General features: G+C 49.9%; 3 protein-coding genes across 3 annotated transcripts in view; 1 reads left to right on the top strand and 2 right to left on the bottom strand.

Annotated features, from left to right (window-relative positions):
• Positions 1 to 5,598: 5,598 nt before the first annotated feature.
• SNRPD3 (small nuclear ribonucleoprotein D3 polypeptide) lies at positions 5,599 to 8,429 on the bottom strand. Its single transcript, XM_075568453.1, has 4 exons — positions 8,279 to 8,429; positions 7,272 to 7,423; positions 6,420 to 6,612; positions 5,599 to 5,757 (listed from the first exon to the last, which is right to left on the bottom strand). Exons 2-4 carry the CDS (start codon positions 7,395 to 7,397, stop codon positions 5,696 to 5,698), a joined length of 381 nt encoding a protein of 126 aa, XP_075424568.1. The 5' UTR covers positions 7,398 to 7,423; positions 8,279 to 8,429; the 3' UTR covers positions 5,599 to 5,695.
• Positions 8,430 to 11,502: 3,073 nt separating this feature from the next.
• GUCD1 (guanylyl cyclase domain containing 1) lies at positions 11,503 to 21,026 on the top strand. Its single transcript, XM_075568451.1, has 6 exons — positions 11,503 to 11,657; positions 12,852 to 12,936; positions 13,771 to 13,936; positions 15,442 to 15,533; positions 15,760 to 16,001; positions 20,244 to 21,026. The coding sequence occupies exons 1-6, from the start codon at positions 11,600 to 11,602 to the stop codon at positions 20,333 to 20,335; spliced, it is 735 nt and encodes a 244-aa protein (XP_075424566.1). The 5' UTR covers positions 11,503 to 11,599; the 3' UTR covers positions 20,336 to 21,026.
• A 1,397-nt stretch (positions 21,027 to 22,423) lies between these two features.
• The window catches only part of UPB1 (beta-ureidopropionase 1), a 49,776-nt gene continuing 45,128 nt past the window's right edge, over positions 22,424 to 27,071 (bottom strand). The window contains exons 6-10 of the mRNA XM_075568450.1: positions 26,155 to 26,324; positions 24,797 to 24,878; positions 24,638 to 24,680; positions 23,013 to 23,167; positions 22,424 to 22,599 (exon numbers count right to left, since the gene is read on the bottom strand). Coding sequence (XP_075424565.1) covers positions 22,516 to 22,599; positions 23,013 to 23,167; positions 24,638 to 24,680; positions 24,797 to 24,878; positions 26,155 to 26,324 — 534 coding nt within the window. The 3' untranslated portion in view covers positions 22,424 to 22,515. The remainder of the gene's footprint in view (positions 22,600 to 23,012; positions 23,168 to 24,637; positions 24,681 to 24,796; positions 24,879 to 26,154; positions 26,325 to 27,071) is intronic.

The raw sequence follows: 27,071 nt of genomic DNA, 5'->3' as shown, positions 1-27,071 counted from the left end.
CCTCTGATACAAGGAATACCAACGGGCAGTTCCTACGCGTGAGAAGGAATTGCTCTACGTCAAAAGACTTTGAGATCCAGTCTGCAATAATGAAAAATAAGTTCCTAAACAGAGGATATAGTCGCTCATGCGTTAACAAGGCCTACAAACGAGCAAAACAAACTGGTAGGGGCACACTCCTGTATGCTAAAAAACCTGAACATGAGGGTACACAACCTATAAGAGTAATAGGGACCGTTAACAAGCAATGGAGGCAAATTAGAGACACGCTAAGCCACCACTGGCACATTCTCCTAGAGGATGATGATTTTAAAAAAAGTCCTACATCCCAAGGCATCAATCACATTTATAGACGCCCACATAACATTGCGGACTTTTTGGTTCACAGCCACTATCAAAGCCGCCAGACTACAACGTGGCTAGACACCAATAAGATAGTGGGCACCTATAGGTGTGGCCAGACTACAACGTGGCTAGACACCAATAAGATAGTGGGCACCTATAGGTGTGGTGCTTGCAAGGCGTGCAAATTTCTACAGCCCTCTAAACAGTTTAATGGACTACGCGGTAACAAACAATACAGTATGCGAAACTTTATTAACTGTAAAACCGAGGGCGTCATATATTTGGCAACGTGCAAACGTGGGATAAAATACGTGGGAAAACCTTCACGTGAACTGCGTAGGAGGATTCTGGAACACATAAGCACGCTCAATACCAACAAGGATGTGCCTGTCGCTAGACTTATTAATTCTGTCCATGGGGGTGATGTCTCTAATTTGCCTTTTCAAGGTATTGACACAATCAAGTTGGGGATTCGTAAAGGGGATTTAGATACTGCCCTCTTAAAGAAGGAATCCAGGTGGATATACCCCCTGGGAACCCTGTCACCAAGGGGTCTCAACGAAGGGTTTGTATATACCCCCTTTCTCTAAATCCCTACTCACCTTATGCATCCACTTCTTTACATCAGGGACACTAACATGCACATTCTCCATAACATGACTTAAACATGTTTTGTCTGAAGTGAATGCACCAGTCATAATATTTTTTGACCCTACCTCTAGGTTTGTGTTTTATTTGGGTTCATAAACTTTATACTTTATTGATTTTATTCCATTCATTTTTATGCCAATTTTGCTCTGTATGCACCTCGGGTATGTATTAACCTCTCTGCCCATTTCCTTATCTCCATGTGCGTTTTCGCGTTTCATGTTTTTTAACCTATTATATGGGTCACTAGGATCCAAGTCTTATCCACCGCGCTTCCCCGCTTAGGCCACTGCCCCGCGCGTCATTATCTGTACTGTCATGGCGACGCTACCCGTTACCATGACAACGTTTACCGGATATATGGCAGCCGGGAGCACAGGTCCGCCCACCCCCGAAGAAATTCCCTAGTCTGGAACGAAACGCGTGTCGGGTGCGACGTCCCGTGTGACGTCACGAGCGCGACCAGCTAGCAGTAGCTTGGTCTGTTCACTCTCACGGCGTGGTGTGTCTTCTTAGCTGCCAGTTAACCAAGATGTGGGCCTGTTGCGGATCCCACTAGCTAGCGCTAGGATCGTCAACATCCTGACCGGGTGATGGGCACGTGAACGATTTTCAGGTATTCAACCGGAATGTGTTTCCGGCATATGGGGGGTTAATTACTGCGGGTCGCTTTATACTGACTAAAGCTCTCAGGTTACCACTGCTATTCAGGAGATCTGAAGCAGTGGGGCACAGCTTGTCTTGTCTCATACATACTCATAGTAGGGCAACTTGCATTACACTACTACCAAGTAGGGAATTAGCATGAGCATAATAGCAGAACTACAGCTGCAGTAATATTATTTTACATTATGCACCTACTATAATATATGTACAGAAGACAACCTCACTGGCATTGAAGCTCCACTACAGAGTGGAATTCAGACAGCCACACAGCGGCAGTGTCTTCACTACAGTGATAGTACTGCACCCTGTGCACCCACTCTGTATGTATTATAGGGGACTAGCCTACCAGTAACAACCGCAGCTCCACATATGTACAGTGCAGGAACCCATCCCTACACTACCATCACCCCTGGTCATATTCTATCATTTGGCCCTTTTTTCACCTACAATATTGTCTGAATCACTACTTTAGCGTCCAGACTGAGGTGCATTTTGGGCCTCTTAGATAGCACACCAGATTTCGCTGTGGGTAACATGCGCCAATATTAGGTTTTAATTAGGATGTTTCCTTACGAGTATCAATAAAATGTATTTATTTTTGAAGTTCTATTCCCCAGTGAGTGCATCTTTTGGGATTCTGCCCCCCGTTTTTCAGTGAGTAACGACACTGACTGGCACTGGAGTTTGAAGCAGGGGACTCTGGTTCAATTCCCGGTGTCGGCTCCTTGTGACCTTGGGCAAGTCACTTTATCTCCCTGTGCCTCAGGCACCAAAAACATAGATTGTAAGCTCTGCGGGGCAGGGACCTGTGTCTGCAAAATGTCTCTGTAAAGCGCTACGTAAAACTAGCGGCGCCATACAAGAACATGCTGTTATTATGTTGGGCGCACCATGGGTCCTGCATAGCCCAAAATACTTCCCGAGGCTGAAAATATTTCCAAAAAGCGGTTATGCTTTCATAACCATTTTTTCTTTCCCTAATCCGCCTAACAAGTCTCCGGCTGTCTGTATTTCATGGGTTTTCCCATCCCCCATCCCTGGAAAGTAAGGCCTCGTCCCCACTGCGCGCAGGCGACGCGAACAAGGTACATCTCTCTATGTGGCCGGCCCCAGTCAGTGCGTGCGCATGATCACACGCGAGTGGCACAAATAGATTTTGAAAAGTCAAGAAATTTGACTTTTGCGGCGGCCGAGCAATGGTCACGGCTGCGGATCAGCCAATGGGGGCGAACCAGCCGTGTGACATCATGGCCGCGCCGCCACGCATGATATGAAGTCCTCAGATCGCTTGGCTGAAGGCCACGAGCGGCGCCAGACGCTCCGTTGCGCGCACGCACTGGGGCCGTAGCCTAAAACCTAGCACCTTACTTTGTGTGGTATTATTTATTTTATTTATAAAATATTTTACCAGGAAGTAACACATTGAGAGTTACCTCTCGTTTTCAAGTATGTCCTGGGCACAGAGTTAAGACAAATACATGGTTACAAACACAGTTACATAATGAGCAGGGTATACATTATATACAAGACAGTGCATGCACAGTTAAAGATAATTTATATGATAGGCGTATGAAACAGTTACAGACCAGGTTAAAATGTGTGACAGCCTTAGATTTGAAAGAACTTAGACTGGTGGTGGATGTGAGAGTCTCTGGTACTGTTCCAGTTTTGGGGTGCACGGTAAGAGAAGAAGGAACGGCCGGATACTTTGTTGAGCCTTGGGACCATGAACAGTCTTTTGGAGTCAGATCTCAGGTGATAAGTGCTGCATGTGGTAGGGGTGAGGAGCTTGTTCAGGTAGCTGGCCCAGAAAGTATTTGAAGGCAAGACAGGAAAGATGAACTTTGCGCCGAGACTCGAGTATAACTTCACCTGTCTTTACACACAGCCACACCAGTCGAACAATGGATCCCAAGTTCTCACTCAGTCACAACACGGACCCATTCACTTTGCTCCCTTGTTTTATACAAGCCATGTGGTGTATACACACAAAAAATATTGGCCATTAAGACAATGCAGCTCTTGCACTGCCCCCCAGTGGCAAGAGGATTGAATGACTGCTACATTTAAAGCTGAAATGTGCCAGGTTTCGGCTGCGCTTATACAGACGGCGACACGACCAATGACGTCACCCATCGCCATTGCGACGAGTTGTATTTTGAAGTTTAGGCTGGATGCGTCATAAAAGGGGCGGGCAGAGGCACGGAGAAGCTCCCGATTGGCCGCAAGGGGAGACCGTCGCCGGAAAAAAAATCAAATATCAGTGTCTCCATCGCGTGCACTGTAAGCGTCGGCGACAATGTTGCGTCGCTGGCACTATAAGTGCAGCCTTAGCGAGTCACTTCTCATGCGGGCCTTTATCCAGACTATGACAAGCTAAACAGTCGCAGGACAGTCACCTAAAATTCATGCAGCGTTTGGCATAAAATTGATATCGTCTGCACTAACTGAAGTATTTCCTAAAGCAGGGGTCGGAGACACGATATCTAGGTTCTAGTATCTGGTTTTATGCAACGTTATATTTTCTTTATATTGGCGACATACATGATACTTTTATTTTGTTTAGAACCTGCAGTTTGACATTTGTAACATATCTTGGTTACAACAAATGCCAACTTGACATTAATACTATTCATTATTCACATACCGGTATGTTTTTCCATTTTGGTATTTTGTAAGAGATTAGAAATGTACCTTTATAGGGTGACAATTTTCTGTTAAATCCATTTTAGGTACTGGTCACTTGAATGCAAGTAAGAGAAGTCACGTACTCCCAAAGTGTAAACATCAATGCAAAGGAAAATAAAAAAAAAAGGGAATATATACTAAAAACAAAAGACAAACCTGTTTAACCCTTGGACCGGAGTACTCCTCCTGACCCAGCCCATCACACACCAGCCTTGCAGATTGCCACCGGGGCACATGGAAATTTAGCCCACATAAGATAGGCTCCAAACTCATCAAGATGCAACACTTCAAATGATTTATGTATTCCCATGTTGCAGAGGCTCCCGGTGTAGTATCCACAGCAAACCATGATGTGTGTTTGACATGTTCATGTATCAGCGGTCCAAGTGTTGATGGCGATCACATGCAGATTGTGTTATGAAACGGAAATCCCACTGGTGACATTACACTAGAACAATAACCACACAGATAATGGCAACAAAAAGCTGTACACATTCAGATATATTGGTTTGTGGCATCACCGCCAGACGGGCGAAAACCAGAGAAGTAGCTTCTCCGACATTAAAACTGGCATCTTACTTATTAGTTTAGCATGAGGAACCTTGGTTTATTAAAAAAAAAAAAAGTGCCAATCAACAGCTGGACTTATTTCCCCGTCCCACATGACTTCCTGGGTGTGTGTGTCGCTTTAATGCAATCCTAATAGGAAGCTGCAGCTCCCTTTTGGCCGGCGGTACATTTAAGAATTAAATGGCCATTTTGTTTCCCCAGAAGACTGAAAAGCCGACACTCACCCGTAAATAGCGCAGTTCAGAGTGGCCACAATACTGCGGGTTTCCTATAGAAACCTAGAAATACCCGTTTTTAGATCTGTGTTATGTATAAACGGGATATTCTTAGGAGTTCAGTGTTAACATGGCTGCACCATCTATATCAGGGGTGCTCAACACAAGTCTGTAAGACCACCCGCTGCCGCCACACCCCCACATGTCAGGTTCTCAGGATATACCAGCTTCAGCACGGGTGGCTCAGTCAGAGGCTGCCCGACCTTTGCCGATGCTGGGATATCCTTAAAACATGACCTGTTGGGAGTCTTGACAGGAGTTCAGCACATCTGATCTATATTACAGAACCAAGCTACAGGGACCAGGGCCCTACACCAGAATACAGAAACCACCTTCCACCAGGGACACGGAGTGCAGATCTCATTAAAGGGACACCCCATTATTCCTTTGGAAACAGTTTTATTAAAGCAAAAAAAAAAACTGGAATCACTTGAGCGGTTACAAATCCAAAAAATAAAATAAAAAATATACCAAAAAAAAAAAAAAAAAACAGTTTGTGAAAGTTATCGCCGTTTTTGGAAGATATTTCCACGGCCCATTCCACGGCCTCTGCCTCGCGCCGCCACTGGAAGGGAAAAAAATAAAAAGGAGGTGGTGTTACAACATGCAGAACTGAGTCAGGAAAACAGATTTACGCGAGTTACAGAATTCTGGCGGCCTGGAAGCCTGCACAGAATTTTAGTTTGCAGATCAGTGACTGGTTCAGAAGAAGTGCAGACGAACGCAAAATAAAAATTCCCCTAGGAATATGCCCAGAGATGAACACAAGGGCACAAACCAAACTATGATGAACATCTCTGTACAGCAAACACCGGGCCCGAGGTATGACTTTCCTCCTATGCATGAATATACATATATCCAAACAAGAGCAATGAGCTTTGCGAGTCTTGGTCACAGGCCTTCTATACAAAAAGGGGAATGTCAGTGAGAGCCAGCAGCAGATCGTGAGTTATCTATACTCACAGACTTGGCTAAAGAGCCGATAAAGGATTAGTAATCCGGGCAGACACGAAATGTGGGGACTGGCACTGCCAGCTTCGTCTACATGTTATTAATGCACTAACTTAGGGGTTCTCAACTCAAATCCTCAAGACCCAAACCGGCCAGGTATTAAAGGCTATCCCTGTTTCAGCACAGGTGGCTCAATCACTGGCGTTGAGAACCCCTTCTCCAAGTTCTTCCCAAGTGTGGGTCCTCCCTCCTCCTATCCCTGCACACACAACTCACCTTGGGCTTTGAGAATGGCTGCTTTCCCTCTGCCGGCTCCCGAACCCTGGTTTTTATTCTTCATGCTCTTCAACATGGGGGCGTTTTTCAACATATCCGGTAGTATGAGGAAGCGGATTTTACTGCCTCTGATGTAGACCTGCTCGAGCTGTGCCACTCTGCCGTCCCTGTAGGTCACTGTGATGTTGGACATCTGAAAGCCAAGCACACATTTAGTATGGGGTGCACAAGTCAGCTAATCAGACATACTACGGTTTTCATTATCTGTGACCCCCAGAAAGCAGAGATGAGAAACCTATTACTCTCAGACAGTATGAACCAGACTAGTACAGCAGCATATAACAAATGGGGTCTGGTCAGTGTGCCCTAGCTCTGTGAGAAAGGCAGAGATCGAAGAACACGTTAGAAAGATAGGAGCGCCCATCAGCTACAGTGCAGCCTGCTCCATAGCCTGATGAAACGAATAACTGGTCCCAAACCAGATAGTGACTTCTCCTGCTAATTACTGCTATACTTTCATTCACACCAGTACAGCCCCGGTCTTAGAAAGTCAGCACCCCAAGAATCACAAAGATCACCTTATTTGTTTGATTTCTGTGGGTTTTAGGGCAGATCCCCAGCTTTTTAAGATTGTTAACCAAGGGGCAGAAAACAGGATGGAGATCTCAAAAGTGGGGGTGGGGGTGTGGGGGGGGAGGGCGATGAGGGAAAACATGCAAGGAGTCACAAGATGTAAAAGAAAACCAAAATATTGTGTGAAATTATAATGCTTAAACTAAGAGTAGGAAAATTGAGTCACTATCACGCAACACAGGCTGTAATGTTTACACAGAACTTCACTCTGCCACCTACCTGGCAGTTCATGTTATCCTCTGCCTCGATCAGCTTGCCCCTGTACACCTCGCCTGTGTTGGTCTCGCATGTTACGACGTGTCCCTCCGCCTCGTGCAGAACTTTGATGGGTACTCCGATGGACATGGTGATGTATTTAAAAAGATATATACCTGCGTGAAAAGATTCAGAGAATCAGAGTGATACAGACAGACGAGCATCACACACAAAGGGCACCCACTTCAGAGGCATGCAGTCACACGGCTGTACAATACCCCAGTATCAGAGTGCTGAACCAGATCACCATGGAGCACAGCTCACCTGCACCATAATAGCATAACATCCATAAATCAAATATACAGACTTGTGATCTGCTCAACTGACACAAAAACATATGAATGTATATTTGTATGGAGAACACGAAACATACATATAACATACATATAACACCCATACACCCCCCACAGCAAGCTCTTCCCAAGTGGTGCCTCTTTATAGGATTTTATTTATACAGTACAGCAGAATTTACTGCTGTTCCACAGATATATATACATATACTTTTATCATCAGGTGTGCTTATTTGGCCTAAATATACATATATATCGTATATACACACTGTAAGTACTCAGTCTGCGATGTATAATGTGCACAGGCCCGAATACAGAGAAGCCTCCGCCTATAATACCTTATACATAACCAGCCCCCCCCGGTATACACATCCCTCTCTACCCTCGGTATACACACACCCTCCTCCCGGGTATATACCCCTCTCTCCCCCCGGGTATAATACACACACCCTCCCCTGGATATATATCCCTCTCTCCCCCGGGTGTATATACACACACCCTCCTCCCGGGTATATACCCCTCTCTCCCCCAGGTGTATATATACACCCTCCTCCCGGGTATATACCCCTCTCTCCCCCCGGGTATAATACACACACCCTCCCCTGGATATATATCCCTCTCTCCCCCGGGTGTATATACACGCACCCTCCCCCCGGGTATTTAGACCCCTCGCCACCTCACCTCTCCGGCGTGACTCCCGCTCTGCGATGTAATGGCGTCCCGCCTGTCCCACAATACACTGCGAGCAGGATGCGGAACCACCCCGGCACCTTCTTATTTCCTTAGCAACGGCGCCAGCGCGAGAACGTCCGGCTGGAAACAAGAGGTTAGCAGCAAGGTTCCGCCTCTTAACCACGTGTCTGTAACCCCCGGGCGGCTACCGGTGTGACGGTTGTGGGGAGCAGGGAGCGGAGACACACTATTTAGCGATGCACACAGTATCATATTCATAAATACATCAACTATACACACACACACACACACAGTATCATATTCATAAATACATCAACTATACACACACACAGTATCATATTCATAAATACATCAACTATATACATACACAAAGTATGATATTCATAAATACATCAACTATACACACACACAGACAGTATCATATTCAAAAATACATCAACTATACACATACACACAAGGACAGTATCATATTCATAAATACATCAACTATATACATACACACAGTATACATACAAGAGATATATATATATTCCACACCATTGATATACACTCCCACTCCACACACACCTTTTGTAAAGCGCTGTATACACTGTGAGCTCTTTATAAATTTATATTTACATACATACATACACACACACACACATCACTAACATTCAGGGACTATTTAACACCTCGTCATAAATCGCATACAGCACAGGGGGGAGGGATAGGTTTCAGTCACAAATAACATCCTATATGCACTGTGTTTAACTAAAACCCTTGCCTGCTTTATTCATTGTAACACCGCCGCAAGAAGAGATCAGTGTATCTTGAAAGCTTGCACAAATAAAAACATTTTGTTAGCCACAGAACGGTATCGTCTATTAGTTTTTGATTGTAAAGCTCGGCTAACATGGTACAGATAAATCCACACACACACACATATATATATACAGTATATATATATATATATATATAACAAAAACACACAATATACCGCATGCACGCCTATATAGAAGGTTACCCAAAAACTGTCATATATATATATATATATGCTATTGTATCAATAGACAGTGGTTGAACTAATCAGTAATATGACCTCAATAATGCACTGATGAGTAGCTAATAATGCAACAATAGAAAGTAGTATAAGATGACTACCTAATAAGTAAAAAAATAGCAGCCAGGCATATACAAAGTGCAGATGATGAGGTATAATACCAGATTGGCACACAGCTACAAGCGCACAGTACACACAGTAAAACAGTACTGCAGATACTGAATACTGAAAATCAGAGCTAGACGTGTAACCGATCTAACTCAGTAGCCCATGCAGTACTGAGGCAAATGAAAGGCTTAAAGCACAATAGGATTCAGCCCAGATATTGAGCATATAACATCAGTGCAGTCTTAACGCATGGGCAAACTGGGCAGTTGCCCGGGGGCCCCACGCTAATCTATGCACAGACCAGAATTTAACACTGATTTTCCGATCACCCGCCTCAACATTCAAATCTCCCGCTAACTCGGTAGGAGAAAAATTACGACTTGTAGCAGAGAGTTGGCGTGTCTGCATTCGCGAGAGAAATGTTGCCATTCTTATTGCTTGCAATGTTATGGAAGCAGAATATTGTAACGGATTCGCGGGAGGAAATGAATGGTTTTGTTGGAGGTACCAATAAATATAAGTTTATTTTATTGATAATTGACATTTTTATTCCTGTCGTTTCGTTCTCCATTGCAACTACAACACACATCACTGCGAAATGCTCAAAGAACTAGATTGGTCATCACTCGAGTCTAGGCGCAAAGTTCACCTTTCCTGTCTCACCCTCAAATACTTTCTGGGCAAGCTACCCACCTATCTGAACAAGCTCTTCACCCTCTCTCTCCCACCCCCCTTTGTGAGCGCGGGACGGGGGCGTGTCAGTGGGACGGGGGGGGGGGGGGCATCTATTGCAGTAACATATATATATATATAAATATATATATATAAATATATAGATATATATATATATATCTATAAATATATATATATATATCCATACCACTTATCATCTGAGATCTGACTCCAAAAGACTGTTCATGGTCCCAAGGCTCAACAAAGTATCCGGCCGTTCCTCCTTCTCTTACCGTGCACCCCAAAACTGGAACAACCTACCGGAGACTCACAACCGCCACCAGTTTAAGTTCTTTCAAAACTAAGGCTGTCACACATTTTAATCTGGTCTGTAACTGTTTCAGATGCCTATAATATATATTATCTCTAACTGTGCATGCAATGTCTTGTAGATAATGTATACCCTGTTCATTTATGTAACTGTATTTGTAACCATGTATTATTTGTCATATTAACTATGCCCAGGACATACTTGAAAACGAGAGGTAACTCTCAATGTATTACTTCCTGGTAAAACATTTTATAAATTAATAAATAAATATAGAAAATATACTCCTCCAGGTTCCTAAGAGAGAGGTTGAGGATGCACACGGGTTGCAAAAATGTAAATAGGTTTTAAGGTGCAAACATTTATTTATTTATTTATAAAATATTTTACCAGGAAGTAATACATTGAGAGTTACCTCTCGTTTTCAAGTATGTCCTGGGCACAGAGTAAAACAAAATAATACATGGTTACAAATACAGTTACATAAATGAACAAGGTATACATTATATACAAGACATTGCATGCACAGTTAAAGAAAACATAGAATCCTAGTTCTGTTTGCACCTAAAACCTATATATATGGCAATTTTGTCTATATCATATATGTTCTAGGTCTGTGCTTTCTTCATGTGGTGTGTGTGTGTGTGTGTGTGTGTGTGTGTGTGTGTGTGTGTGTGTGTGTGTGTGTGTGTACACACACTGTTAGATATATGAATATACAGAAATATATTGATATAAACCCCCTCCCGAGTGTCACACACCTATATATATATTATACACTGACACACACACACTGACACACACACACAGACACACCAGTGTGTATATATGTGTGTGTGTGTGTACACACACTGTTAGATATATGAATATACAGAAATATATTGATATAAACCCCCTCCCGAGTGTCACACACCTATATATATTATACACACACACACACACACACACACACACACACACACACACACACACACACACACACACACACACACACACACACACACACACACACACACACACACACACACACACACACACACACACACACACACACACACACACTGTATATATCAGTTGTCGTTGCACTTGTTTCCGGTTCCGGTCCCGCCCCTGGCCCCGGTATGAGGGATCCCCGGAGCCTCCGGGAGATACCGTGAGCGGCATGAAGAACCCGGGACACACCGACCCCGAGGGCAGCAAGTCCGCACTGCAGCCTCCCGGTATAACCGTGTGCGCCATGTACAGCCCGGTGTACCGGAGACTGCCCCCCTCTCTCCCGTCATACTGGAGACAACTCCCCCCTCCCCTCATACCGGAGACTGCCCCTATAACTGCCAATATATACCAGACTGCTCCTATATACTAGAGGCTGCCCCCATAACTGCCCCCATATACCAGAGACTGCCCCTATATACCAGAGACTGCCAGTATATACCAGAGACTGTCCCTAAATACCAAAGACTGCCCCTAAATACCAGAGACTGCCCCATAACTGCAAATATATACCAGACTGGCCCTATATACTAGAGGCTGTCCCTATATACCAGAGACTGTCCCCATAACTGTCCCTATATACCAGAGACTGCCAATATATACCAGAGGCTGCCCCCATAACTGCCAATATATACCAGAGGCTGCCCCCATAACTGCCAATATATACCAGAGACTGCCCCCATAACTGCCAATATATACCAGAGGCTGTCCCAATAACTGCCCCTATATACCAGACTGCCCCCATAACTGCCCCTATATACCAGACTGCCCCCATAACTGCCAATATATACCAGAGGGTGCCCCCATAACTACCCCTATATATCAGAGGCTGTCCCAATAACTTATATATACCAGCGGCTGCCCACTTACTGCCCCTATATACCCAAAGACTTACTTCCCCCAATATACCAGAGATGGCCCCCATTACTGTCCCCTATATACCAAAGCCCGCCCCCATATTTCCCAAGGTCCGGCCCCCATTACTGTCCCCTATATACCAGAGCCCGCCCCCATATATCCCATGGTCCGGCCCCTATATACCCAATACTGCCCCAAATATATGCCAGGGTGCGGCCTTATGACTGCCCCTGTACACCGGTGACTGACACACTGGAGCTGACAATCTTCTCTTGGGAGACCGTCTCTCCATAGAAAGTGCCCTTCACTCCAGCGCTTCTGGCGTGTGAGACGGTTGGCACGTGCCAATCCATTGGGTGGCGTGCTGAAATAGTGGTGGTCCTGAGCCAGGCTTCAGGCGACAATGAGGAGTCAAGGGCCTGGGCTGCACTGGTTTTATTAAGAGACCTGTTGGCAATAAGACCTTTTCAGTAGCAGCACCCGCGGGGCTGGCAGTGAGGGGGTACAGGGCAGGTGGGTGTTCCGTGGCCCCGTGTCCTCGCTCACACTGTGATGTTTTGCAGGTGATCACATCCAGCTGAAGGTGCCACTCATCCAGCAGTCGTATCACTGGGACTGCGGGCTGGCATGTGCCCGCATGGTCCTACAGTAAGTACTTCCTGCAGTGGCAGGGAGGTGCCAGGGGGAGGGCGACATTCCTTCTAAATGTCGCGAGCACGCGTCCGAGATACAGCAGAGTCACACATTCTGTACCGGGAATTAATGGCGTGGAAGAGGGGGGGTATCCCGGGACCCCCGTTTCTATTAAACTGCAGGGATTAGAGTCTGGTTATTCTATCTCCAGGCTGTGCCCTCTCATAGTAATGTATGTGAGCAAAGGGAACGAGTTTACATATCTACAGCAGGGGTGTGCAAAGTTTTCTCCCTGCGCCCCCCCCCTGCCTGCTCCCACTCCGCTCTGATGGCAAATGACGTCACGTTGCCATGGCGATGCGTCACCCAACAACAAGGTAAGGACATTTACAGAGGCCTCGCGCGGTCCCCCGGCGTTTAATTTAAATGCCTTCGGGGGAAGCACGGGGCCTCCGCAACCCCCGCGTCCCACCAGAACATCTAAGGGGCGTGCCCCCCTACTTTGCGCACCCCTGATCTACAGTATACACCAGGAGTGGGCGACTCTTAAGTCCTCAAGGGCCATCAACGGGTCAGGTTTTCAGGATATCCCTGCTGCAGCACAGGTGGCTCAATCAGTTCTTGCTTCAGCACAGGTGGCTCAATCTTGGACTGAGCTACTGATTGAGCCGCCTGTGCTGAAGCAGGGATATCCTGAAATCCTGACTTGGTGGTGGCCCTTTCGGATTGGAGTTGCCTACCCCAGGTATACATACACACACTGCACTGCATGATGGGTTACACGCCCCCCCGGCAGTGAAGGGGTTATTTGTTGTGTGCCCCCTCTGACACCCCGTACTCCTCCTGCAGGTACCTGAACCTCCTGCACGAGGAGGAGTTCCAGGCGGCCATGCAGGCGCTGCACCTCACCAAGAGCATCTGGACCATCGACTTGGCCTATCTGATGCGGCACTTCCGGGTCCAGCACCGGTTCTGCACACAAACACTGGGAGTGGACAAAGGCTACAAGAACCAGGTCAGTGCCTGGGCTGCATCCTCCCCCTATATATCCTAGCTCCCGTCGTTGTTTGCAAACTTACATGGATAAGAGCAAACACGGGACCTTAGATAATGAGTAATTTATTGCCTTACAGCATAGAATATGATCATAAACGAAAGTGAAATCATAGACTCTGCCAGGGGAGGTCCCAAGCAGGATTTATATACACACATCATATTAATAGTCTAACAATGGTTAATCGGCAGATTTATAATGATGTGACGCATACATTCAGTGATCACGCAGGCTATTCCTTATTCTAAGCCTATCATCTTAAAGGTTACTAGAAGTAAGTACAAACTGCCTTAGAACAGCTCAGAACAACAACAAAGTATGTCAGGGTACATCTTATCGCTATAATCCTGAACAACCACAGAATACGTCTCAAGTATGTCAGGGTACATCTTATTCTTATCAATATAATTCTAGGCGATGAGCCACAAGCTCGGAGTGAGAATCTCCTGTCAGCGAAACTCGGTACTCACAACATTCACATTCTCTCTCACAGGAATGAATTCCGGATCACAGCGTGAGACATAACAAGGCTGGGTCCCCGCTGCAGCCGGCGGCGCGCGCGCCTCTCACCAGCCCCTTACCTGCTCCCTAGCTGTCCCCAGTGCCCCCTCGCTTCCTGGCTCACTACACACTGTGACGCGTCAGCCAGCAGGGCCTACAACAGGATTGTGTTCCCGTGCGGTGGCGCGTCACGTGGTGTGCCAGGGAGCCAATCAGAGAGGCGGTTTGCTCCTGCCCCTCCCATCACGGTCCACGTTGAATCCTCCTCTTCAGCTTCTTTGCCCGGTGATCTCTTTGATGCACGGCCCCTCGTGCAGCATTTGCAGACGGGGGGGAGAGCGATGGGGGATCTTTATTGACTTTTTTTTTAAACATAAAAGCTGCCATGGCCGCGCCCACCCGCCCCGTTTTGGCCACTCGCGCCTGAGAACAGGACACCAGGAGCGTGTGCAGCAGCCTCCAGAGGGACATAAGCCTAAAACAGACATGACAAGACAGACAAAATGGATTCTGAATACTGCTAATAATTTAATCTCCAGAGATTCCCCCCCATTTCATCAATATGTCATCCATTAATAGTTAATGTCCCTTTTAAATGTTGTGTTTTAATGCGTCTGTATCTAATAGACAATCTAACAGCTTTGTTTTTAAAGGTAAATTGTTCTAAGCATTATCTTCCCTCCTCCCCCCATAATTCTGCAGGGTAATTAGTCACTGTCAGCCAGGGGATAATGCTGAGCCCGCTCCCAGCAATACTTGGATGGGACAAAGGTCACAATACAGAGGCCCAGGGGACCGGAGTGATTCTGGGACTTTGTCGGGACACAAAGTGCATCTGTCACTGTAACTTCTGTGGGGAACTATCCCCACTAGTAAATGTTACGGTGCCGGAGCAAGCAGCCGGCACCGGTCACTGTGTCACCGGTCACTGTGTCACCGGTCGCTGACCCGCGCTCTCTCCTCAGTCGTTTTACAGGAAACACTTTGACACGGAGGAGAACCGAGTGAACCAGCTCTTTGCACAAGCCAGAGCCTGCGGGGTGCTCGTGGAGAAACGGTACCTGAACCCCCCGTTTTATACTGTGCAACCCCAAGCCCCCGCGCACTAACACCTCTGAGCTGTCTCTGGCTCGCGCTTTGCAACTGGAAGGCGCTTAATAAATACAAGTTGCTAGTGTCTAGTGAGGTCAGGGGGAGGTGTACAGTCCCCTGGGGGGGGGGGGGGGTGGAACCTCTAGGGCTAGTATGCGTCTGTTTTAGCTGCCACGGTCTCCCCCCTGCAGCACGGTGACGGTGCAGGACCTGCAGGAGCACCTCTCCCAGGGACACGTGGCCATCGTGCTGGTGAATGCGGTGCTGCTGCTGTGTGACCTGTGTCCGAGCCGGGTCAAGTACTGCTGCTTCCTCCCCATCGGGCAGAAATGCTTCTGCAGGAGCAGCGACTACCAGGGTCACTTCATCGTGCTGTGCGGCTACAGCAGGGGCTCCGACTGTCTGTTCTACAACAACCCCGGATACGCCGACCGTGAGTGCCAGCCACGTAAACCACGTGGAACCCTGCCCGCTCTCCCTAACCCTGCCCGCTCTCCCTAACCCTGCCCGCTCTCCCTAACCCTGCCCGCTCTCCCTAACCCTGCCCCCTCTCTCTCTTTTACACTGCCCCCTCTCTCTAACCCTGCCCGCTCTCCCTAACCCTGCCCGCTCTCCCTAACCCTGCCCCCTCTCCCTAACCCTGCCCGCTCTCCCTAACCCTGCCCGCTCTCCCTAACCCTGCCCGCTCTCCCTAACCCTGCCCGCTCTCCCTAACCCTGCCCGCTCTCCCTAACCCTGCCCGCTCTCCCTAACCCTGCCCGCTCTCCCTAACCCTGCCCGCTCTCCCTAACCCTGCCCGCTCTCCCTAACCCTGCCCCCTCTCTCTCTTTTACACTGCCCCCCTCTCTCTAACCCTGCCCTCTCCCCTCTCTCTAACCCTGCCCTCTCCTCTCTCTCTAACCCTGCCCTCTCCTCTCCCTAACCCTGCCCGCTCTCTCTCTTTTACACTGCCCCCCTCTCTCTAACCCTGCCCTCTCCTCTCTCTCTAACCCTGCCCTCTCCTCTCTCTCTAACCCTGCCCTCTCCTCTCTCTCTAACCCTGCCCTCTCCTCTCTCTCTAACCCTGCCCCCCTCTCTCTAACCCTGCCCCCTCTCTCTAACCCTGCCCTCTCCTCTCTCTCTAACCCTGCCCCCCTCTCTCTCTAACCCTGCCCCCCTCTCTCTAACCCTGCCCCCCTCTCTCTAACCCTGCCCTCTCCTCTCTCTCTAACCCTGCCCCCCTCTCTCTCTCTAACCCTGCCCCCCTCTCTCTAACCCTGCCCCCTCTCTCTCTAACCCTGCCCCCTCTCTCTAACCCTGCCCTCTCCTCTCTCCCTAACCCTGCCCCCTCTCCCTAACCCTGCCCCCTCTCCCTAACCCTGCCCGCTCTCCCTAACCCTGCCCCCTCTCCCTAACCCTGCCCCCTCTCCCTAACCCTGCCCGCTCTCCCTAACCCTGCCCGCTCTCCCTAACCCTGCCCGCTCTCCCTAACCCTGCCCCCTCTCCCTAACCCTGCCCGCTCTCCCTAACCCTGCCCGCTCTCCCTAACCCTGCCCGCTCTCCCTAACCCTGCCCGCTCTCCCTAACCCTGCCCGCTCTCCCTAACCCTGCCCGCTCTCCCTAACCCTGCCCGCTCTCCCTAACCCTGCCCGCTCTCCCTAACCCTGCCCGCTCTCCCTAACCCTGCCCCCTCTCTCTCTTTTACACTGCCCCCCTCTCTCTAACCCTGCCCTCTCCCCTCTCTCTAACCCTGCCCTCTCCTCTCTCTCTAACCCTGCCCTCTCCTCTCCCTAACCCTGCCCGCTCTCTCTCTTTTACACTGCCCCCCTCTCTCTAACCCTGCCCTCTCCTCTCTCTCTAACCCTGCCCTCTCCTCTCTCTCTAACCCTGCCCTCTCCTCTCTCTCTAACCCTGCCCTCTCCTCTCTCTCTAACCCTGCCCCCCTCTCTCTAACCCTGCCCCCTCTCTCTAACCCTGCCCTCTCCTCTCTCTCTAACCCTGCCCCCCTCTCTCTCTAACCCTGCCCCCCTCTCTCTAACCCTGCCCCCCTCTCTCTAACCCTGCCCTCTCCTCTCTCTCTAACCCTGCCCCCCTCTCTCTCTCTAACCCTGCCCCCCTCTCTCTAACCCTGCCCCCTCTCTCTCTAACCCTGCCCCCTCTCTCTAACCCTGCCCTCTCCTCTCTCTCTAACCCTGCCCCCCTCTCTCTCTAACCCTGCCCCCCTCTCTCTAACCCTGCCCCCTCTCTCTAACCCTGCCCTCTCCTCTCTCTCTAACCCTGCCCCCCTCTCTCTCTCTAACCCTGCCCCCCTCTCTCTAACCCTGCCCCCCTCTCTCTAACCCTGCCCCCTCTCTCTCTAACCCTGCCCTCTCTCTCTCTCTAACCCTGCCACTTCAATCAACCCAGGCAGTCTACCTGCAACTCTTCCCTGTATACAACCCATGCCACGGACATCCCCTGCCTCTCGCTGTATAACTATCATGACCTCCCTATAACCCCCCCCCCCGATAACCCCCACATCTCCCTCTATAAACCCTCCCACGCAGGCTGCTCTGATCTCCCTCTATACCCCCCCCTCCTCCCACGCAGACTGCTCTGATCTCCCTCTATACCCCCCCCTCCTCCCACGCAGACTGCTCTGATCTCCCTCTATACCCCCCCCTCCTCCCACGCAGACTGCTCTGATCTCCCTCTATACCTCCTCCCACGTAGACTGCTCTGATCTCCCTCTATACCCCCCCCTCCTCCCACGCAGACTGCTCTGATCTCCCTCTATACCTCCTCCCACGCAGACTGCTCTGATCTCCCTCTAAACCCCCCCCCCCACCTCCCTGCGCAGGCTGGTCTGATCTCCCTCTATACCCCCCCCCCCCCCCACGCAGACTGGTCTGATCTCCCTCTATACCCCCCCCCCTCCTCCCACGCAGACTGGTCTGATCTCCCTCTATACCCCCCCCCCTCCCCCCACGCAGGCTGGTCTGATCTCCCTCTATACCCCCCCCCTCCTCCCACGCAGACTGGTCTGATCTCCCTCTATACCCCCCCCCCTCCCCCCACGCAGAATGGTCTGATCTCCCTCTATACCCCCCCCCCCCCCCCCCACGCAGACTGGTCTGATCTCCCTCTATACCCCCCCCCCCCCACGCAGGCTGCTCTGATCTCCCTCTATACCCCCCCCCCCCACGCAGACTGGTCTGATCTCTCTCTATACCCCCCCCTCCTCCCACACAGACTGGTCTGATCTCCCTCTATACCCCCCCCCCCCCTCCCTGCGCAGGCTGCTCTGATCTCCCTCTATACCCCCCCTCCTCCCACGCAGACTGCTCTGATCTCCCTCTATACCCCCCCCTCCTCCCACGCAGACTGCTCTGATCTCCCTCTATACCTCCTCCCACGCAGACTGCTCTGATCTCCCTCTAAACCCCCCCCCCCACCTCCCTGCGCAGGCTGGTCTGATCTCCCTCTATACCCCCCCCCCCCCACGCAGACTGGTCTGATCTCCCTCTATACCCCCCCCCCTCCTCCCACGCAGACTGGTCTGATCTCCCTCTATACCCCCCCCCTCCCCCCACGCAGGCTGGTCTGATCTCCCTCTATACCCCCCCCCTCCTCCCACGCAGACTGGTCTGATCTCCCTCTATACCCCCCCCCCCTCCCCCCACGCAGACTGGTCTGATCTCCCTCTATACCCCCCCCCCCCCCCCACGCAGACTGGTCTGATCTCCCTCTATACCCCCCCCCCCCCCCCACGCAGGCTGCTCTGATCTCCCTCTATACCCCCCCCCCCCACGCAGACTGGTCTGATCTCTCTCTATACCCCCCCCTCCTCCCACACAGACTGGTCTGATCCCACACAGACTGGTCTGATCTCCCTCTATACCCCCCCCCCCCTCCCTGCGTAGGCTGCTCTGATCTCCCTCTATACCCCCCCCCCTCCCACGCAGGCTGCTCTGATCTCCCTCTATACCCCCCCCCCCTGCGCAGACTGCTCTGATCTCCCTCTATACCCCCCCCCCCTCCCTGCGCAGACTGGTCTGATCTTCCTCTATACCCCCCCCCCCCTGCGCAGACTGGTCTGATCTCCCTCTATACCCCCCCCCCCTACCTGCGCAGACTGCTCTGATCTCCCTCTATACCCCCCCCCTACCTGCGCAGACTGCTCTGATCTCCCTCTATACCCCCCCCCTACCTGCGCAGACTGCTCTGATCTCCCTCTATACCCCCCCCCTGCGCAGACTGCTCTGATCTCCCTCTATACCCCCCCCCTTCCCGCGCAGGCTGCTCTGATCTCCCCTCTATACCCCCCCCCCCCTCCTGCGCAGGACTGGTCTGATCTCCCTCTATACCCCCCCCCTCCTCCCTGCACAGACTGTCTGATCTCCCTCTATAACCCCCCCCCCCCCTGCGCAGGCTGGTCTGATCTCCCTCTATACCCCCCCCCCGGCGCAGACTGCTCTGATCTCCCTCTATACCCCCCCCCTGCGCAGGCTGCTCTGATCTCCCTCTATACCCCCCCCCCCCCCCCGGCGCAGACTGCTCTGATCTCCCTCTATACCCCCCCCCCCCCCCGGCGCAGACTGCTCTGATCTCCCTCTATACCCCCCCCCCCCCCCCGGCGCAGGCTGACTCTGATCTCCCTCTATACCCCCCCCCCCCCCCGGCGCAGGCTGCTCTGATCTCCCGTCTCCGTCCCCAGGGTTGTGTCGGACGAGCGTCGGTAACTTTGAGGAGGCGCGCAGCAGTTACGGGACAGACGAGGACATCCTGTTCGTCTATGTGGACAGCTGACCCCAGCTGCGGCTCACGGGGGGGCGTCCGCTTCTCTCGGGGCCTCTCCCCTGCAGAGCTCTCTCTCTATACTCAACAACGCCACACAAAGACGTTTATATACAGTGTATCGGGCAAAACAAAAATGGCAGACTCGCTGGGGGGAGCGAAGAAACCGCATGCAGGGCAAACATGGCATCTAACGCTCCCCGTCCCGCTCGGAGCGGCCTGCAATGCATTGTGGGGGAATATATATCTGTAACACGCAGAGCCATAGGTATGTCCCCTGTCGGTAAGGGGTTAATACGGCGCAGCACTGAGCGCTCAGCTGTGGTCAGTTAATGCAGGTGTGGTAACTGTGGCACACGTCTATTACAGCTCAGGTTAAAGGTTATCCACTGACACAGGCAGCGAGGGGCAGGCCGCTGCCCACACAAGTGCCTCCCGCCACGGCTCGGCTCCTCCTGTATAGTGGAGATCAGTGGTCCATGCCAGTGTCTCGCTCCGTCCCTTGGGGGGCCTGGTCTGTTCGCGGGGGGGGGGGGGGAGCAGCGCAGCCTGCCCTTCCGAGAACACGCGGTCTCTCGTTATGACCGACCCCTGCTGGGTGAGGCGGGGGTCTCAGCACTGTGAGGGGGAACACTTCTCTGATGCATCAAAACAGCAAAGTCCCACGAGCGCGGTCACAATAAAGAGGATTTTATACACCGGGCAGCTTGCGCTTTTATTCCTAATCTTGCATTTGTGCCGGAGCGTTCCCTGTAACGTAACAATTTTGGGCAGCATTCCTTAGAAAAGACATTATGGAACTAGAGAAAGTGCAGAGAAGAGCCACCAAATGAATAAAGGGGGTGGACAATCTAACTTATGAGAGATTTACATTAGAAAAGAGGCATCTAAGAGGGGATATGATAAATATATACAAATATATTCAGGGACAGTACAAGGAGCTTTCAAAAGAACTATTCATCCCACGGGCAGTACTAAGGACTCGGGGACATCCCTTAAGGTTGGAGGAAAGGAGATTTCTCCAGCAACAAAGGAAAGGGTTCTTTACAGTAAGGGCAGTTACAATGTGGGGTTCATTACCCATGGAGGCTGTGATGGCAGATACAATGGGTTTGTTAAAAAAAAAAAAAGGTTGGCCATCTTTTTATAAAGGAAAGGTATACAGAGATATACCAAATAAGTATACACGGGAAGGATAGGAAAAAAGAAGATACCGGCGCCACAATAATTAAATAATGGAAAGTCAAACCATAAGGTGTATAGTCCAAATGGAGTCCTTAAACAACTCAACGGAGTGCAATATGTGGGGAAAAGAAAAAAACAAATTATGGTGCAGTATGCCAATCACTGTTAGCTAAAATAATGACAGACTGACAACACAAGACAAACAAACGTAAACACACTAGCAAGGCTGAATTATAAAACAAAGCTAATTTATTAATACTGGATACTAGGAGGGTTATAGATATAACACGCATCCGGAGGGGTAAAAGTGAAACCCTACTCACGAGATGCTGGACAAATACAGGCAACAAGCTGGAATCGTGCTGGTGATCTTCCAAGATGGCGACCGGAGCGCTCTCACTGGCGTCCCCACGTGACGGGTAGAAGGGGAGTCACACGGACTACGGGATTTGGACTATACACCTTATGGTTTGGACATTCCATTATTTAATTATTGTGGCGCCAGTATCTTCTTTTTTCCTATGTTCCCCGACTGACTGTACTGTCAGTATTTACCTGGCTGCCAGTGTTCTTTCACTATATTAAGTGTATTATTTATTATCTGTAGCGCTGTTCCACACCGTCTTTTTTTGTAATACACGGGAAGGATGCTGATCCAGGGAGTAATCCGATTGCCAATTCTTGGGAGTAAGGAAGGAATTTATTTTTCCCCTTATGAGATATCATTGGAAGATATGACACTGGGGTTTTGTGTTTGCCTTCCTCTGGATCAATAAGTAAGTATAGATATAGGATAAAGTATCTGTTGTCTAAATTTAGCATAGGTCGACCGTATGTCTCTTTTTACAACCTCATCTCCTATGTGATAGTCACCAGCACACGAATATCCACTGCAGCCAATTACAATGCTTTCAATTCACACAGACAATCCCATGATTTGGTTTTTATTACAAGCTCGCGGCTGCAGACTGCGCCGAGTTCCTGCGCGATGCGTGCCCTGGTAACCGTTACTCTCGCACGATGTCCTGCTGGAAGTCCGGCCGCACGGCTCTGGCCAGCTCCTCCGCGTACATCTCATAGCGTCCGGTCATCTGCGTATACGGGAGACATTACACACCGATTATCCTCTGCTCTGCCAGAGTAATCCGCGCGGTATATATATATACAGTAACTGCTCCGCGGTGCAGGCCACTCGCGGTAAAAAGGTGAGAATATATCCTCTGACCCATTATAAAAACACGTAGACAGACTTCCTAATGGCTTTCAAAATAGAGGGATTTGTGCTGAAGGTTCGGGGGAAGCCTTGTTATCTGGGATGTCATTCAAGCCAGAAACGTAAGGAAGGCCGCACAGCTGGGAGATTGCTGCCGGCGTGTCTGGTTATTTTGGGCCCGGCCTGCTGCCCGGTGGGATGGAGAGGGGGGTAGGTGTGTTATTTCTAGAAGACATGGCGGTATGAGCAGGGAATCTGGGTGACGTGCAGCCTCGGTCCCGTGAGACTGACCTTGAAGTTCCACTTGTCGCTGGTCTGTCGGGACAGGTTCAGATCCAGCTCTGCCACCAGCAGCCCGTCGCAGACCCGGCTCAGGCCAGGGGACCGGCTCCCGTCCGGAGCAGAAACGTAGCTGGAGCCGTAAAAATGTCCGAAGTCGTGATGGGCTGAAGAGAGGAGGAGAATCCTGGTAACAGAGGTCCAGCGGCACGTCCAAGGACACCGAAACTGCCACCCCATGCTGACGGCAGACGGTTCCCGGGACCCCACCCGTGGAAGCAATGCTGAGGGGAGCAATCATGCAGACACCTCCCTCAGAGGTAGTATCTGCCTCCACAGGATCCACCTCTGGGAGACTAGGTGGCACAGCACAGGCTTATGGCTTTGTCACATTCAGTGAGGGAGCAGAGACCAGCTCCAGCGCTGACACTAAGAGGTCGGTGTCCTTTCTGTCACTTACACCGGTCACCGAGCGCCCACTGACCCGGACACCAAGGGAGAATCAAACAAAAGGGAGATACAGGGTGACACAAAGTGACAGTCACACAGCAGTATAGAGGGAGACAGTGACAGTCACACAGCAGTATACCAGGGTGACGATCACACAGCAGTATAGAGCGTGACGGTCACACAGCAGTATACAGGGTGACGGTCACACAGCAGTATACAGGGTGACGGTCACACAGCAGTATACAGGGTGACGGTCACACAGAAGTATACAGGGTGACGGTCACACAGCAGTATACAGGGTGACGGTCACACAGCAGTATACAGGGTGGCGGTCACACAGCAGTATACAGGGTGACGGTCACACAGCAGTATACAGGGTGACAGTGACAGTCACACAGCAGTATACACGGTGACAGTCACACAGCAGTATACAGGGTGACAGTGACGGTCACACAGCAGTATACAGGGTGATAGTCACACAGCAGTATACAGGGTGATAGTCACACAGCAGTATACAGGGTAACAGTGACGGTCACTCAGCAGTATACATGGTGACAGTGAGTCACACAGCCGTATACAGCGTGACGGTCACACAGCAGTATACAGGGTGACAGTGAGTCACACAGCAGTATACAGGGTGACAGTGACGGTCACACAGCAGTATACAGGGTGACAGTGACGGTCACACAGCAGTATACAGGGTGACAGTGAGTCACACAGCAGTATACAGGGTGACAGTGACGGTCACACAGCAGTATACAGGGTGACAGTGACGGTCACACAGCAGTATACAGGGTGACAGTGACACAGCAGTATACAGGGTGACAGTGACACAGCAGTATACAGGGTGACAGTCACACAGCAGTATACAGGGTGACAGTGACACAGCAGTATACAGGGTGACAGTCACACAGCAGTATACAGGGTGACAGTGACGGTCACACAGCAGTATACAGGGTGACAGTGACGGTCACACAGCAGTATACAGGGTGATGGTCACACAGCAGTATACATGGTGACAGTGACGGTCACACAGCAGTATACAGGGTGACGGTCACACAGCAGTATACAGGGTGACAGTGAGTCACACAGCAGTATACAGGGTGACAGTGAGTCACACAGCAGTATACAGCGTGACGTGACAGTCACACCGCTCTCTGGCTCTGTGTTCCGGGGCCGATTCTCACCTTTCTGGCCGTCTCCAGATGTAAACTCGTTTTCAAAAGACTCCTGAGAAAATAAACGGGTGAGAAATGAGAGTGCGGATCAGAGCACGGCGTGACGCGAACTACACGGATGTCACGGGTCCCGCTCACGGCGAGGGTGCGGTGACATGCGACACTCACCGTTCCCACGCGGTTGATGGCGCAGGTGAAGCAGTGATTGGCGATCGCGGCGTTTCTCGCTTCTATCGGCCACAGCGACTCACTGCAAACAGACCGAGAGCGTGTTATATCCGAGGGGAGACCACACGTGGAAGGTCTGATCTCCGCCACGTGTGACACTCAGTAACCCAACTGAGGAAGCGCAAGGTGAAGGGTGCAGGGGTGCGGGACACAGACAATCCCAAAACAGCTTCGTATAAACATCGTGAAATAAAATCCACCCCGTTAAAGAGACAGTCCAAGCGGCACCCCAAAAAATAAATAAATATACTTTTTTTTTTCTTTTAATATATATCGGAGTTTGGTTACTTTTATTGGAAACTAATTACCTAAGCTGCCGATCGGTTCGGTCTCCCGTGATCGATCAGCAAAGATCCTGCTTCCCAGGGTTCACTAAATGGCCGCCTTTCAGTTTCAAATCAATCCTTCAGGCAGTGTACAGTAACTCGGCAGCTACAGTGTATCCTGATATTACGAAGGTAACATTATCTATGGTTACAGTTTGCAGCTCAAACTGCTGGGAACACGGGCAAGCAATGATCACAAACAGGAAAGTTACAAAGCTCTTGCACTGCTGGGGAAGTGTGCTTTCACCTGCTATAGAAATCAAAGGATGCTCCGTATATTAAAGCTGCAGACCAGGCAATATCCTATGTGTTTTTTTTGTTTTTGTTTGTTTTTTTAATACTGTAAATCAGTTCTGTACTATGGGAAAATACTTGTAGCATTTAAAAAAAAACAAAAACAAAAAAAAACTGAATGACATTTTTAATATATTATAATGTAACAAGCATGTGTTGTTTCTATAACAACCATTTACAAAGTCACAACCCCTTCCTCTTCTGAAACAGGCTCTGGCACACCCCTTTTGAGCCCTGCCCTCTCTCTACCAGTGCACCAATTGTATCTAGTGACTGCCTGGTCACACGATCTTCCCCACAGAACTTTTCATCTTTGGCCCTCTTCTGCTGCACTGACTGCCATTTAGTGAACCCCCGAGCCGATCGATCACAGGAGAAAGGCTTGATCGACAGCTTAGCGAATTACTCATCATTGTGGGGATTGTATTGATGCGCGTATTAAAGGGGGGGAAGTAAAACAACAAAAAATTGGACTGCGTCTTTAAAACTCATTAAAAAGGCATTATGAGTTGAATAAAGAAAGGATCATCTAATACTACAGAACAGATTTATTTTAAACACAGACGTAGGATATTGCTTGGATTGAGTCTTCTCAGCGAGGTAAGCGATTGTTAGGGGATAAGGCAATGAAGGGGTTAGTAATGTCACAGCCCTGACCCCCTCCCAGCACCCCATTACCTGAGCGCCCCGATAGTAGCCGAGGGGTTAAATATAATCTCGGCCCCATTGACGCTGTACATGAACCAGTTCAGGGGGTGGTGCCGGCCATAGCAGATATTTACCGCGATCCTCCCGAACGCCGTCTGGAACACGCGGTGCCCTGTATCTCCCTCCATGTAATAGGTGGACTGGAACACACAGAGACATCAGGAGACGCGCGTGCCTCTCACACACACTCTGCCCGATCGTTCAGCTTTACCCTTCCTCGCTTTTTGCAAGAGATCGATGTCAAGTTATATTTTCAGGGATGATTAAAAATGGCCTCCACTGTGACTTTGTCAGCACAGATGTGGAAACTATATTCTGCAGAACACAGATGCTTTGCCTTTCTTATTTCTATTAAGATTATATTAATACATTATTTTATATTGCGTGATATACATACAGACGGTCCTCGGTTATGCACCGTGATCCATCCCGCAAACCGCCGTCAGATAGAGGACCGCCGGTTTGCGGATCCTATGTTAATCCACGGCGGCGAGCGGCGAATAATCCGTTCCACGAAATGTATTATCTGGTGTAGTATAATCCGTTCCGACTTCAGATCATGCGTTTCGCGGAATGCATTATCTGGTGTAGAATAATGCGTTCCTACGCCGGATAACACGTTTCGCGGAATGCATTATCTGGTGTAGAATAATCCGTTCCTACGCCGGATAACGCGTTTCGCGGAATGCATTATCTGGTGTAGAATAATCCGTTCCTACGCCGGATAACGCGTTTCGCGGAATGCATTATCTGGTGTAGAATAATCTGTTCCTACATTGGATCACGCGTTCCGCGGAATGCATTATCTGGTATCGGATAATCTGTTCTCACGTCAGATCACGCGTTCCGCGGAATGTATTATCTGGCTTCAGGATAACCTGTTCACA

Source organism: Ascaphus truei, chromosome 13, assembly GCF_040206685.1.
Source record: "Ascaphus truei isolate aAscTru1 chromosome 13, aAscTru1.hap1, whole genome shotgun sequence".
Taxonomy (NCBI): Eukaryota; Metazoa; Chordata; class Amphibia; order Anura; family Ascaphidae; genus Ascaphus; species Ascaphus truei.
The sequence above is the reverse complement of the archived record's forward strand: the minus strand, read 5'-3'. Positions and strand labels throughout refer to the sequence as shown.